The sequence below is a fragment of the Gigantopelta aegis genome, chromosome 13 (genome assembly GCF_016097555.1).
Source record: "Gigantopelta aegis isolate Gae_Host chromosome 13, Gae_host_genome, whole genome shotgun sequence".
Classification (NCBI taxonomy): domain Eukaryota; kingdom Metazoa; phylum Mollusca; class Gastropoda; order Neomphalida; family Peltospiridae; genus Gigantopelta; species Gigantopelta aegis.
This window is the reverse complement of record NC_054711.1, coordinates 39,935,932-39,950,971: the sequence shown is the minus strand read 5'-3', so window position 1 is coordinate 39,950,971 and position 15,040 is coordinate 39,935,932. Positions and strand designations below refer to the sequence as shown.

Genomic DNA, 15,040 nt, shown 5'->3' with positions numbered 1-15,040 from the left:
GCTGGTGTGTAGTCCGCTGGTTAGTTCTGTTGTGTATATATATAAATTTGTTATAAACACCTATAGTTCGATATTGTTTTCAGCTCAAATGTTTGTTCATTGTGTGGAATAAACATTTCAATCGCTATACATTTGTTTCTAGGCAGTGTTTAATTCTAATTCGCAACAAAAAAGGTAATCTTGATATTCACATTTGTGGTGCCATTTTGATTCTGTGCGACAAAGAATTTTTATAACAGCTGGGAAATAATGGAACCATTCTGAGTGACTGGGAATATGCGCAAAAATCCTTATTAAATTCTCGGAATCATTGGCATGACATATCAACTTCTTTTTTGTGCATTGCAGTCGTTTTTATTGTGGACATTTTCTAGCATAACTCTTGAGATTTTATTGCCAATTTGACGACTGTTACAACCGTTAGTTTTCTTATAGAGACGAGATTTGCATTTTAATGTAAACACGTTGGCGTAAAATTTACACGCGGTCCTTGTCATTGTGACATATTGTCGATTTTACCACCAAGTGTGACATATTGTTGATTTTACCATAAAATGTGACATATTGTCGTTTTTACCAACAACTGTGACATATTGGTGTTTTACTGCTAGCTGTCAAGTGTTGCACCATCAACTGAGACGTTGTGGTTTTACCGCTATAACATATTACTGTTTTTCCAAAAAGGTGTGACATATTGTGTTTTACCTCAAACTGTGACACATTACCGTGTTTTCCCCATCACTGAGGAATATCGCCGTTTTACCATCATATGTGACATATTACTGATTTACTACCAACTGTGAAATATTTGTTTTATCTTCAACTGCGACATCGTTGTGTTACCATCAAATGTGGCAATATTGCTGTTTCATTGACAACTGTTAAAGATTTGTTTTACCATCCATTGTTACATAATACCTTTACAACAATCTGACAGACATATATTTCTGTTTTATCCCACCAATTGTGACATACTGCAATTTTGTTTTTACAACAACAAAAATATCCGTGGTATCTTCTGAACAATACGGTGTATACAGTTTCCGCTTGAAGAAGACACCAAACGACGGACAAATTAACCGTTTTGCGTGGACCGTCCAAATTTCACCATTTTCGCGAATATACATTTTGTTCCCGTTTGGGACGAGAACGAAGGTGTGCACACCTACATACACAAGCTCCACCTGAAGATCCTGCAAACTTCATGGATGCAGTCCATGCTGGAAAGCGGTTGTCCCACAAGTAGCATGTCATGCCCCATGGGGGAGAGGCGACTCACCGTCAACAAGCGCTGTCCCCCCAACGAGCGGTGCGCGGAGGAAGACATCACCGTGCTGGAAGAGCACCCGCCAGTCCTTGTAGTTCCGGTAGACGCGCAGGACTCGAAACCCAAAGTGAACCTGAGCAGTCTGAAACCTCCAGTGAAAGGGTCCGCTTCCGCTAAAAGGTGGGACGAAGCTCAATATGTGGTGGTACATATTTTTTTTGTATACTTTTTTACGACATTTTTATCTTATCGTCGCTTTGTGTGTCTGTTTGTCTTCGTGTCTCGTTCAAATCAGACTCTTCGTTCTTAGAACACGACGCCAATCAGATTTAGGGAGCGGGGGGGGGGGGGGGGGCGGGGGCGGCTCTGGCGAAGAATTTGTATAGTTCATGGTTCGTTGAAACCAAAGTCTTGTGCTTGATTACTACCTTAGTCGGGGATTGGGGGGGGGGGGGGGGGACGGTTGTGAATTTGTGAATCATTGTCTTTGTTTTTCCAGGGGCGAGACATAGTCCAGTTTGTTGTTTATGGACTGGACCTTGAGTCTATCCGTTAAGGGAAGGGGCGGGGCGTAGTCCAGTGGTAAAGTCCTCGTCTGATAAGCGATCGCTCTAGGATCGATCCCCGTCGGTGGACCCATTGTGTTATTTCTCGTTCCAGCCAGTGCACCACGACAGCTATACCAAAGGCGGTGGTATGTGCTATCATGTATGTGGGGTGGTGTATATAAAAGATCCATTGCTACTGATGGAACAATGTAGCGGGTCTGCTATATGTCACAATTACCAAATGTTTGACATCCAATAGCCGATGATTAATAAATCAATGTGCTCTATTGGTGTCGTTAAACAAAACAAACGTTGTCCCCCTCTCTCTCTCTCTCCCCATCTCTCTCTCTCTCTCTCTCTCTCTCTCTCTCTCTCTCTCTCTCTCTCTCTCTCTCTCTCTCTCTCTCTCTCTCTCTCTCTCTCTCTCTCTCTCTCTCCCCCATCTCTCTCTCTCTCTCTCTCTCTCTCTCTCTCTCTCTCTCTCTCTCTCTCTCTCTCTCTCCCCATCTCTCTCTCTCTCTCTCTCTCTCTCTCTCTCTGTCTCTCTCTCTCTCTCTAAGTAGCTAAGGAACATGTCAAATAGATATATTTGAAAAGAGAATACACTATATTATACGGCTATTAAACCCAATACAGTTATAATTCTGGCGCAGTAATCCAAAACAAGAGTCTAGTTTGAATGAACATTTTCACGTTGAACGTCTTCAGCAGGTGTTAATTGTACTTTGATTTCCTTGCGTTCAGTTTTGTTCTTCTTGTGATTATCTGTTTGTTGGCACATTTTATGTGATTAAAAAACCACAATTTTTGTATTGATTGTACGTAGCAATAGTTATTCATCTCAAACGTTGTTGGTGTTGTTGCTATTTTGTGCTTTAATCATATTTTCGTTGTAATATTTTTACCGGCTATCACAAATGTATTGTATATAAATATGTCTATAATTTATTTAATAACATAATGTGCTAGTATGTAAACACTTAGCATGCAATACCAAACATGTTTATAGTGTTTTATATTCTTATTTCTTGATAATATACACATTCCATATGCCCATATCACGAATATTTATAAATACGTATCACAAATGTTTATTTATACGCATGCATCACAAATATTTATATATACGTATGTATCACAAATATTTATATATATACGTATGCATCACAAATATTTATATATACGTATGCATCACAAATATTTATATATACGTATGTATCACAAATATTTATAAATACGTATCACAAATGTTTATTTATGCGTATGCATCACAAATATTTATATATACGTATGTATCACAAATATTTATATATATATACGCAACTCTTCTTTGTAGTTAGTACTGTATGTAGTTGTATTTCATCTGCGTCATTTGATTGATGTTCAAAACAATAATTATATCTTTATTACATCATAATAACACGTTGGAACTAGGACAAATTGCATGAAAGGTAAATGTAACGTCACGAAATATTTTTGATAACATTTTTGTCTGTCAGTAATGTAACTGATGTAACCAATGGCTACCCGATATTATATTAGATGTTTAATTACTTTGGCCAAATCCACGCCCACCGTTTATAACTAACCAATGGACGCTGATAGTTGTCAAATAGAATTTAGAAGGTCAAGGTCGATATTTAGTATACCAGCCTCAGTCGTGTGCTGAATTCTTAAGAAACTGAAAGTTTGAGCCAAGTAATGACAATAAGAAATAAATTGTAACGTCAACAACAAAGAGACACCCCTCCAATGACAACCCCCCCCCCCCCCCCCCCCCACTCCCATCAAAACTGTGAAATACGTATGTTGTGGGTAATGTCATTTCACTCGTAGCCAATCGAAAACCGCTAATGTCAATATCTGATTAGAATTCGCGTAGCCATTGGCTATATACCTGTAAGATGTAGCAAATATTAAAATGCATATCGACATCAGTATATGTGCTAGCCCTAGCATTTACGTTACGAAAATAACTTAAAAAACGAAAGTAGAAGCAGGTAATGTTACAGACGAGAAAACCGTCTAGTTTAGCGTTAGAGAGGACTGCTACAACTCGCGCCGAGAAGAAACCCGACTACGACTGAGGTGGAAGATACATGGACAGCAGGTAAGTGAAAGTCTTTGATGACGAATAAATTATACGTGTTTCGTGTATGTCCCACTGTACGGAGACCCCAGTACGGGTTTCACACTAGCCAGTATACATGTTTCATACTCCTAGAACCAGTATCGCTAATACCGGCATCTTCTTCTTCTTTTTGTTCGCTTGTTGACTACATGGTGAGGTCAGCTGTGACTATGAACGATACTGTTCTTTGTAGATCACTTCTTGTGCCATACAACTTCTTCTGGAGTGTTGCTGTAGTTGTCCAGGTAGTGTCCCTCAACTGTTGTAGATTTTTGCAGTCTTGGATGACATGTTTGGTCGACTGATCTACTTCTCCACGGGAGCACATGGAAGAGGGTATAAGCCGGAACCTCTTATGCATGCGCTGGTTCAGCCTGTTGTATCCTGTCCTTAGTCGGAACAGCTACACCGGTGTCTAACCATTAGTATCGGTGTTCCACCATTATGATCCAACAGTAATACCGGAATGACACCAGTTATACCGGTATCACGTCATTAGCAAAACAATAATACCAGTGTAACATTATTAGAACAAAAACAGCAATGTTATTGAAAAACCTAATGATCGAACAAGTAATACTATCATAACACAAGTATCGAAACAGTAATACCAGTATGACGCCAGTATCGAAACAATAATACCAGTATGACGCCAGTATCGAGACAGTAATACCAGTATGACGCCTGTATCGAAACAGTAATACCAGTATGACGCAAGTATCGAAAAAGTAATACCAGTATCGAAACAGTAATACCAATATGATGCCTGTATCGAAACAGTAATACCAGTATTACGCCAGTATCGAAACAGTAATACCAGTATGACGCCTGTATCGAAATTAATACCAGTATGACGCCAGTATCAAAATAGTAATACTAGTATGACGCCAGTATCAAAATAGTAATACCAGTATGACGCCAGTATCGAAATTAATACCAGTATGACGCCAGTATCAAAATAGTAATACCAGTATGACGCTAGTATCAAAATAGTATTACCAGTATGACGCCAGTACCAAAAGAGTAATATCAGTATGACGCCAGTACCAAAAGAGTAATACCAGTATGACGCCAGTATCGAGACGGTAATACCAGTATGGCGCCTGTATCGAAATTAATACCAGTATGACGCCAGTATCAAAATAGTAATACCAGTAAGACGCCAGTATCAAAATAGTATTACCAGTATGACGCCAGTATCGAAACAGTAACACCAGTAAGACGCCAGTATCAAAATAATATGTCAGTGATGGGGGAAAAAAACACAGTATCAAACCAGTACAATACAATACATTGCAATGCAATGCAATGCAATGCAATGCAATACAATACAATATACAAGTTTTGTTGTAACCTGTGTATGTATTGATTCTGGAGAAATCTTCCCAGTAAAAAGCAAACATGTAAGAACTAGTAAACATAACAACAGAGATTTAAAGGAACTGCTCCGAGTTTGTTGCCATTGTTACGATGTTACAGACTAACAGACTGTTTAATCACTAAGACTACATATTTAATAAAAACAAATTCTGCATAAAGTACCAGTGCCTGTGTAAATTATGTACTTCTGTGCACCCTGTATTAGGTCAAACTTTATTTTATTTCCTAATTTGCGGTGTATATATTTTTTCATACATACGAATTTTTTGGGCTACCAAACGCAGTTTGAGCTACATACAAACATTAGGACGACCAGAAACACATTGACTATACAGACACTGCTATTCTAAACAGGAATCTATATTACTTTGTAATGTTAGTCGTTAAACGATTGGATTAGTCCGAAACGACTTACAATGTCAACGAACTATGGACAGTCTCTTTAATACATACAGTATATATCATCCAGTAACATTTCAGTAATACGGTACAATGTCGGTGTAATACGACACGTTATCAGCAGTTATTAGCTCTTATTTTGGGAGACAAAAAACCTCAAAGGATTATTGAAACACAAAACTCACGAGGGAAAACAAAATCTGTCTTAATCTCGTCAGAGGAAAGTATTGTAAGCATGATCCTACAAACGGTACTTGACCGCGCGACAAAGAAACAAAGCGCGTCAGATCCTACAGCTTTGCGTTAACCCTATGCAGCGTGTATGATTCCTCGTAAGTCAATAAACGAATGGTTGGGCATCGCAGGTTTTGGATATATGGCTGCATCAATTATTAAACGCCTTAGGACCGTTCCAGAATCTCATGGAGATTGGGGAGTGGAGAGGCATTAAAAATATCACCATCACTCACAAATTAAAATTGTATTTACCATAACAATAGACAGAAAAAAACAATGTAGCAGATCATACAAGATATTTTGTGCTCATCCCAAACAGGGCCCCACGATTTTAATATAAAAACCCTGGGTATGTGCTGTCCTATCTGTAGGAAAGTGCATGTAAAATATATTTTGCTTCAAGACTTCATGTCAAATTTACCAAATGTTTCACATCCAATAGCCGATGATTCATTAATCACATACGTTGTTTTCGCTTCCTGTTTATTGCATGAGTTTAATTTGCACAAGAATATATACCACAAGACCGCGTACCTTCTTTTATATTTTACAAAACTGTTTTTAATTTAACGCCATAACAACACTCTGTTAAATCTATGATCAAAACTCCTTTCATGGATTCATTTAACGTTAAGAATCACACTCTGCGGCAGCCTTGTATAATGTTTCAAATACATTGTGACGTCATTTGTAAATCATATATGAAAGGCGCTAACTGCATTAAAAATGAAAAGGGAATTCCCATTTAAAAGTTCCGGTCCAGATCGCACATTTGTGCGATACAAAATAAATTTATCACACGGTTTCAAAATGCCTTTATCACTATAGAAAGATTGAATAGGTATGTAACAATGTACCAGAACTGCCACCCCTGTTGCATTACGTTGCCAGCATCTGACACATTATGAAATACTGCCTTCATAACCACCAATACTGTACCAGAACTGCCACCCATGTTGCATTACGTTACCAGTATCTAGTGCATTATAAAATACTGCCTTCATAACCGCCAATACTACACCAGAACTGCCACCCATGTTGCATTACGTTGCCAGTATTTAACGCATTATGGAATATTGCCTTTATAACAGCCAATACTAATTAAAACTGCCACACCATTTGCAATGCGCTACAAAAACAAATACTACATTCCTAACAGCAAATATACTACTAGTATATTAAAATGCTGAATATTGAGTCAAGCTAACGCATCTGCCTTGTAGTAGTCACTGAGTCATGTTTACCCATGTGACAACGCGCAGATATCTGAGTCTCCAAGGATCTGCGGCTATTTGAAATCAATACAAGTAAAAACATTTGTACAATGAGGCTATTTTGGCTTTGTAGACGGGTATATTTATAGATTTTTATGTTTAATTAAAAAGACTGCAGAAACGTACTTTTAAAACTGGTTAGTTGCAGCGATCCAGCTGCGTTAACTCTATATAATCCGTTATGAAATACTACTTTCATGACAGCAAGTATTGTACTATACATGTACTTTAGCTGTATTTACGTTATAAATGTGTCAGACATTATGAAATACTACTTTCATGACAGCAAGTATTGTACTATACATGCACTTTAGCTGTATTTACGTTATAAATGTGTCAGACATTATGAAATACTACTTTCATGATAACAAGTATTGTACTATAAATGTACTTTAGCTGTATTTACGTTATAAATGTGTTACACATTATGAAATACTACCTTCATGACATCAGATAATGCTATTAAACTTTCTAAATTCATGTTTAAATTATAACATTTCCAAAATTGCGTTAGATGTAGAAAGGCCACGCAGTTTTTTCTTTTAAATTAAATTTTAATTTGGCTTTTTCACGAATTAATACTGAAATAAATTATATTCATCTATAAGTCGCATTTGGCAATTTGGCGAATGACAATTTAAAATATGATGTACCTTTGTATTAAAAGTAGCACTTCATTTGCATTACGTTACCAGTATGTAACACGCTATGAAATATTACCTTCATATTAGCAAGTAATGTGTTAAAACTATCATCTCAGTTGCATTACGTTACCAGTATGTGACACGCTATGAAATACTACCTTCATGACAACAAATACTGTATAAAAACTACTAACTATTAATCGTTTCTTTCTGCTTACACTGTACTAACGCACACTCCTCGTCTCGTTTGACATTCGTCTCGTTTGATACCATTTATCATACAACTCGTTGTTTAAAAACGTATCGAACGAGCGAAAGCGTTGTAAGATAAATGGTAACTAACGGAAACTCATGTATTATTCTCTATATCTCCTGCTAGGGTTATTTTATAAATCAGTGTTCTTTTGAAAGGTGGAACTTATGACATTCCAAAACGAATGAACAGTCAGAGGTCGCTGACACAAAAAAATTAAAAAATATTATTTCAACTTTATTTTTTAGAATTACCAGTATGTTCGCTTTTTTTGTGATTTTTGTTTTGTGATTTTGTTTTGTCTTTTTTTGTGTGTTTGTTTTGTTTTTGTTGTTTTTTCTTGAGGGGGAGGGGCGGGGGAAATCATGCCACAAGAATAAGAAGATAAGAAGAAGAAGATAAAGAATAAAAGAAAAAGACGGCGGTAACACTAGTGTCATGTTTTAAATTAATCTGCGCACCTGCTCTGTCGCCCAATTAGACGCACTTACTGACAATAACCAATTATCACGGATATACCACGTGGAGAAAAAAGGTCCCTGGTAGCGGAACCGTTGACGACTATAATGTAATTAATCTTGCTCTCGTGGTCACCGGGTAATTAGAGTAAGTTGGCTGGCACGTTCCAGGGTTAGCACCTGGAATTGTCTTGGGAATTTCACTTTCCTCAGTACCACTCGCTTCTCGCAAAAGGTCTATGTACAAATTTCTCACTGACGACACCCAACGAAAATAGAATCATGACGAAAACAGGATACCGTGTGACACATAAGAAATGATTCCTTTTCTTTGCTAGAATGATCGTTCTGAACTGGCTGAACCTCTCATATTTCTGATCTCTCTCTCTCTCTCTCTCTCTCTCTCTCTCTCTCTCTCTCTCTCTCTCTCTCTGGTCATCCAATCGGTCGCCATCGATGGACTTTGTTTTTCAACCGTTCCAACCAGTGCTTCTCCAGACTGATACACCAAAGGCCGTGGTATGTGCTGTCCTGTCTATGGAAAAGATGATACAAAAGATTCCATGCTGGTATTTGACAGAGACAACTTATATCGTGATAGCAGATGTATATCACTGTGTATTAATGTCTAACTGACTCTCTCTCTCTCTCTCTCTCTCTCTCTCTCTCTCTCTCTCTCTCTCTCTCTCTCTCTCTCTCTCTCTCTCTCTCTCTCTCTCTCTTCCTTCCTAAGTGTTAAAGTAACCATATTGTAGAGACCAAACAACAGTTGTACTTTAAAATGTGCTGAGTTGTCGTTAAGCTAATTTTCATTATATCTATTTTCTTCTATGGTACTTAAATCGCATCTGTGTGGTTCACAGCCACAATAATTATTTAGATTAGTTCAGTGGTACTATTTTTGTATTATAAAGTGTGAACCATTAGGACGTGTTAGAAACGAGAAGACGACAGGCAATAAGACTGGTATTTAGCTAAACGGGGTAAACCTCTGTTCGATAGTAAATTACACTAGTTAGAAATGGCGCTGAAGAAACCTCTACTTAGAACGCTCATCTGAGATTCTTGTGTCGCACGATCGAACTTCCTCGCCGGAACCATTTTGTTTTTACTCTGGCCTAACCAGGCATGTGGTATGTGCTGTTTTGTTTGTGGGGAAAAAGTACATATAAAAGATCCCTACTGGAAAAATTGTAGCGGTTTTTGTGTGTGTGTGTGTGTGTGTGTGTGTGTGTGTGTGTGTGTGTGTGTGTGTGTGGTCTTTTGTAAAGAATACATGTCGGACTTACCAAAATCTCGCGGAATTTCACATTCGGCCTGACCTCAAAAGTCATAATCTGCAACTAAAAGTTTATGACAATGCGGAAATTTCCATTCTTACTTTCACAGGATAAAGTCGAAATCCTACGGCATTAACTAGTTACTCTCTCTCTCTCTCTCTCTCTCTCTCTCTCTCTCTCTCTCTCTCTCTCTCTCTCTCTCTCTTATATATAATATATATATATAATATATATATATATATATTTATATATAGATATGTGGTGTGTATGTTTGTGTGTGTGCATGTGCGGGTGTGTGTATGTGCGTGGATGCCACTCCCCATGGTGGGGTATATCCTTCCTGTAGGATGACTGCCACTGACCAATAACCAGTAATAATTATTCCAATGATATCGTCGCTTAAAACCAAGACCTTGACTTGGAACAAGCCGCAGTGTTGTTTTACTGAATTATTTAGTGTGTTTTGGACAATAGATCCGTGTGTCACGGCGTGTGGAACGTTAATAAACAGATACGACAACACGGAGACGCCGCCGGCGCGTGATAATTGGTACCAACAGATCTTATTGTCCAGACTGTCGGTGTTGCTGTTGTTTTTTTCTCTATTGCCAGTGCTCTCACCAACAATCATAGATTGATTTAGTCCCATGCAAATACTTGAAGCAAATTACGTTTAACGCTCTATTTGTTTTATCGATTTGTTTAGTCTTCTTCACGGCTAGTACAAGATGTCCAGATATTTATTAACCTTGAAGTGTATCTTTCTGAGATTCGTACCTAATTATTCAATTACGCCCCCGCCACAGCCCCCCCCCCCCCCCGCCACACACACATACACATCCCACTGTACTGTCTATCTGTATCGCGCGAATGCTAAAGTGTAAAAAAAAATCCCCTAAAAAACTAAACAAAAAAGAATATGACATTTTTAATTTATTTTTTTACAAAAAAGTAACATTGCGCAAAAAAATTACATTGCGCAGAGTAGATCGTTTCCCATTCGGCCGGTATGTGTTTACCCCCAAAGATCTTTAGTTCCGTTCTGTAATTAACTTCCTAGAATAAACAATTATCTCCCGCGTGCGATTCGCTATCCAGTGACGAAATGTCCGGTCCAGTATTCATCTTGCGGTACACTGTAATGCTATATGTTTATCAATTTTCTGTCTCACTTTGGTAATTAAAGCATGCTCGTCATTTATTGATGTGATCGATTGGTTGCGCCTTTTCAGTGCTGCTGCAGCGGCGTGCACGATCGAAGGAAGCCATATTGCTTTAGCCGGCTCGCACTAAATGGGAAAATGTTTTTTGATTGGGCAAAATTAGACTTTAACGTAACCGTTGCATGACACGCCATAGTTAGGGTTACGTTACACTTACAAAACCTGCAGCTTTCGCGTTACTTCTCGTGCTAAATAAACGGACTCTAGGGTTATTGTTGTTTTGTTGTCGTTTTTTGTTGTTTTTTTACTATTACAGCCGTTTTGTTATTAATTAAAATCAAACATTACTTACATTTTATTGTTTAGATTATCCATTTCCGTACATCCGAAGCGTTTATTGTTATCATGGTGTTTGTAATGCCACGAAATGCATATTTCATAATTAAAGATCCCTAACAAAACAAAAAATCTAAAAGAAACAAAACAAAAACATCAAAGAAGAATGGACTTGCCATAACCACCTGAAGGTCGGAAGCGGGTAGGGGCTTATGATAATGTATTGCCCTGGCAATTGAACATCAAATCAAAATGTAGCTTTTCCCCAGTTTCTGACATATTCCGACGCCTATGTTTACCTGGATTTGTAGCCGCTGGAATTGGTCGTCTGCCAATGTAAGGAGCAGGACGTAGATTAGTTATAAAGCAGCTCTCTTGGTGCGCGGCTGGTCTGGGATCGATCCCCGTCGGTGAACTCATTAGGCTATTTCTCGTTCCAGCCAGTGTACTACGATTGGTATATAGCAAAGGTCGTTGTATGTGCTGTCCTGTCTGTGGGATGATGCATATAAAAGATTTTTTCATCGTGATACGGATTCTTGCCTACAATAATTTTGGGTAAAAAGAAATGATTCATCAGTAGAATGCTTTATACACGTGTATATGTATAAGATGAGTATATAATCTACATAGCTGTACATACTCACATACCCAGATACGTTCACACATACACATACACACAGAGGGACAGAGAGAGAGAGAGAGAGAGAGAGATTGAGAGAGATGAGAGAGAGAGAGAGAGAGGGAGAGAGAGAGAGAGAGAGGATAGAAAGACAGACAGAGACAGAGAGATACAGAGAGAGGAACACACACACCACACAGAGAGAGAGAGAGAGAGGAGAGAGAGAGAGAGAGAGGAGAGATGAGAGAGAGATGAGAGAGAGAGACAGACAGACAGGACAACAGACAGAGAGAGAGAAAGACACACACACACAGAGACACACAGAGAGAGAGAGAGAGACACACGGAGAGAGAGAGAGAGAGAGAGAGAGAGAGAGAGAGAGAGAGAGAGAGAGAGAGGTCCATATATACAAAAGGGCACTACACATACATACACCAGAACACACTGCACACACATATATAATATTTTTCATACTAGGAGAGAATCTGCCAAAACGATAACAACAAACACTGTGTGCAGCAAACGATAAGACGTAATGAATATTTAATCACAACCACCTCCAGAAATACTTCTTTCTTAGAACTTGTAGGTCTGGTTACACGTCTAAATCTATTTCAGTGTTATTATCGATTTAGATATCCACATGTTTTACGTACGGAGTATTGATTGATTTCTTCTCTCTTTTTTTTTTTCTCTTTTTTTTTTCGTTATTGATTGCCTCCTCTAATGCACATAGTTAGGATAAAGATAGGGAATCTGAACACAGACTATGATTGAGACTCCAATATTTGTGGAAATCTCAAAGGATGAGTAGACATCTTAGCCCAGGGAGATCTAGGAGACTTTATAATACATTTCATCTGTTGCCGGTTATTTCGCTCACAGACAAACTGGTCGTGTCGGAATATTCCTGGTAATCACAGATTTTACTCAAAACAGGCGCTTCAGGGGGAGCTGCGAACTCTGTGCAATCTCTTGCCCATCGAACGTCTGTCATTAGTGCCAGAAAACCAGTCAAATTGAACGGGTTTTATTTATGACAGTGTTTTATTAGTGAAGACACAGTTTGTTGCATATAATATAATATACTGTAATGTAATGTAATGTAATGTAATGTAATGTAATGTAATGTATAATATAATATAATATAATATAATAATATATATACCAGACGACTGAACACAAGTTAGAGACCTTCTTCCCATTGCAAATAATATTACAATACCAGCGAATTCAATAATTGTATAATTATGCAATTAGTGTTTCTGATTTGTATTTACAATAGTTACGTACGAAAAGGTTTATAATTACACACGTAGGTGCAACTGATTTATGATTGAAGCACAAGTTATTCTAATTAGAGACCAAATCCTAAATATTACAAATAATATTATAATACCAGCGAAGGCAATAATTAAAGCCGCTGATATTATACAATTATTGTTACGATTAATAATAACTATTTACGAACGGTTTTTATTTGTAATAGCTACGTACGAGTAGGTTTAGAAATAGGTGCAAATGGTTTATTATTGAAAAATAGTTTGTTGGATATAATATGTACGAGAGAACAAGTTGGCCAAATTAATCTATGCTTTCTCCAATTAAAAATAATATTATATTATCAGCGAATACGATACTTACAAACGCTGATATTATAATATGTTACAATTAGTGTTTTCGATTTTTAGTTACAATAGTTACGTAGGGAAAGGTTTAAAAATAGGTGCAACTGGTGTATGGTAGAAGCACACGTTATCCAGATTAGGGGCCTTCTATTACAAATAATATTATAATATCAGCGAATGCGATTTTAAAATATTATACAATTACTGTTTCCGGACACAACAATACCAACTTTAAAATGTGAAAGAAGCAGAAACGATAAACCGGTTTAGCGGTTAAAATTACATAATGTTTACACTTTTATTTATAATAATATCGATGATTGTATTTCCATTGTGTTTTTCGTTTTCATATGTTTAATGTTAGTACACGTTTAAGCTTTAAGTAAAGTTCCATTTACCACCCAATACTTTAATTCGTATTAGAAAAAGAATTAGGAGGCAAAATTCAATTAATGTAGTTGGAAACTGTTAGGGTGGGGGGTTTTTTTTGTTGGTTTTTTTTTTTTTTTTTTTGGGGGGGGGGGGGGGGGGTTTGGGGGGGTGGGTAGTAGGGGTTTTTTTTATTGACAATACGCAACAAGCGTTTGATTATAAAATTGGTAGTGTTTTGGGATCGATCCCCGTCGGTGGGCCCATTGGGCTATTTCTCGTCATGCCAGTGCACCGCGACTGGTATATCAAAGACCGTGGTATGTGCTATCCTGTCTGTGGGATGGTGCATATAAAAGATCCCTTGCTGTTAATCGGAAAGAGTAGCCCATGAAGTGGCGACAGCGGGTTTCCTCCCTCAATATTCGTGTGGTCCAAACATTGGTATCCTAAGCAATGCAATGTAATTCATATTCAGTTTTAATCGTTAATAAAACTATGTTAGCCAAAGGCATATTACAAGGACTGCAAGATCAGGTTACTCCCATTTTTATCATGTTTGTTGTGTGTAAAAAGAAAGATAAATTGTGATGGTTTCTTGTTCGACTTCGCCATTGCAGAACGCAAAAAGAGGACTGATTTCTATCTGTCAAATTGATATATGAGCTCACTCGGAAAGTGCTAAAACAATATTTCTGCTAAAAGCTTTTTGCAAAATTGGACAAGGGTTTTTTTTGTGTGTGTTTTTTCGCGTTATAATTTTTGTCACGTCAGATGCCAGAGTATTTCTGATTTGCGTAGTGACAGTTTTTGTTTTGTGTGTGTGTGTGTGTGTGTGTGTGTGTGTGTAGGTGTATGTGTGTGTGTGTGTGTGTGTGTGTGTGTGTGTGTGTGTGTGTGTGTTTGTGTGTGCGCGCGCAAGATAACATTTACACAATAAAACCGTTATCCACAATATACCGTATCTCTGCACAATGCAGAGTTGAATGGGAATTTAGTGGATGATTCCATGAATCTCTATCTAGTGCCTTGTCTATAAGAGGACAGCCAC

The 15,040-nt window shown here is 37.8% G+C and overlaps 1 protein-coding gene across 1 annotated transcript; it reads left to right on the top strand.

The window, feature by feature from the left end:
• The first annotated feature begins 467 nt into the window (after window positions 1-467).
• Window positions 468-4,266, top strand: LOC121387736. Its single transcript, XM_041518934.1, has 2 exons — window positions 468-1,447; window positions 4,140-4,266. The coding sequence occupies exons 1-2, from the start codon at window positions 1,209-1,211 to the stop codon at window positions 4,249-4,251; spliced, it is 351 nt and encodes a 116-aa protein (XP_041374868.1). The 5' UTR covers window positions 468-1,208; the 3' UTR covers window positions 4,252-4,266.
• Window positions 4,267-15,040: the final 10,774 nt, after the last annotated feature.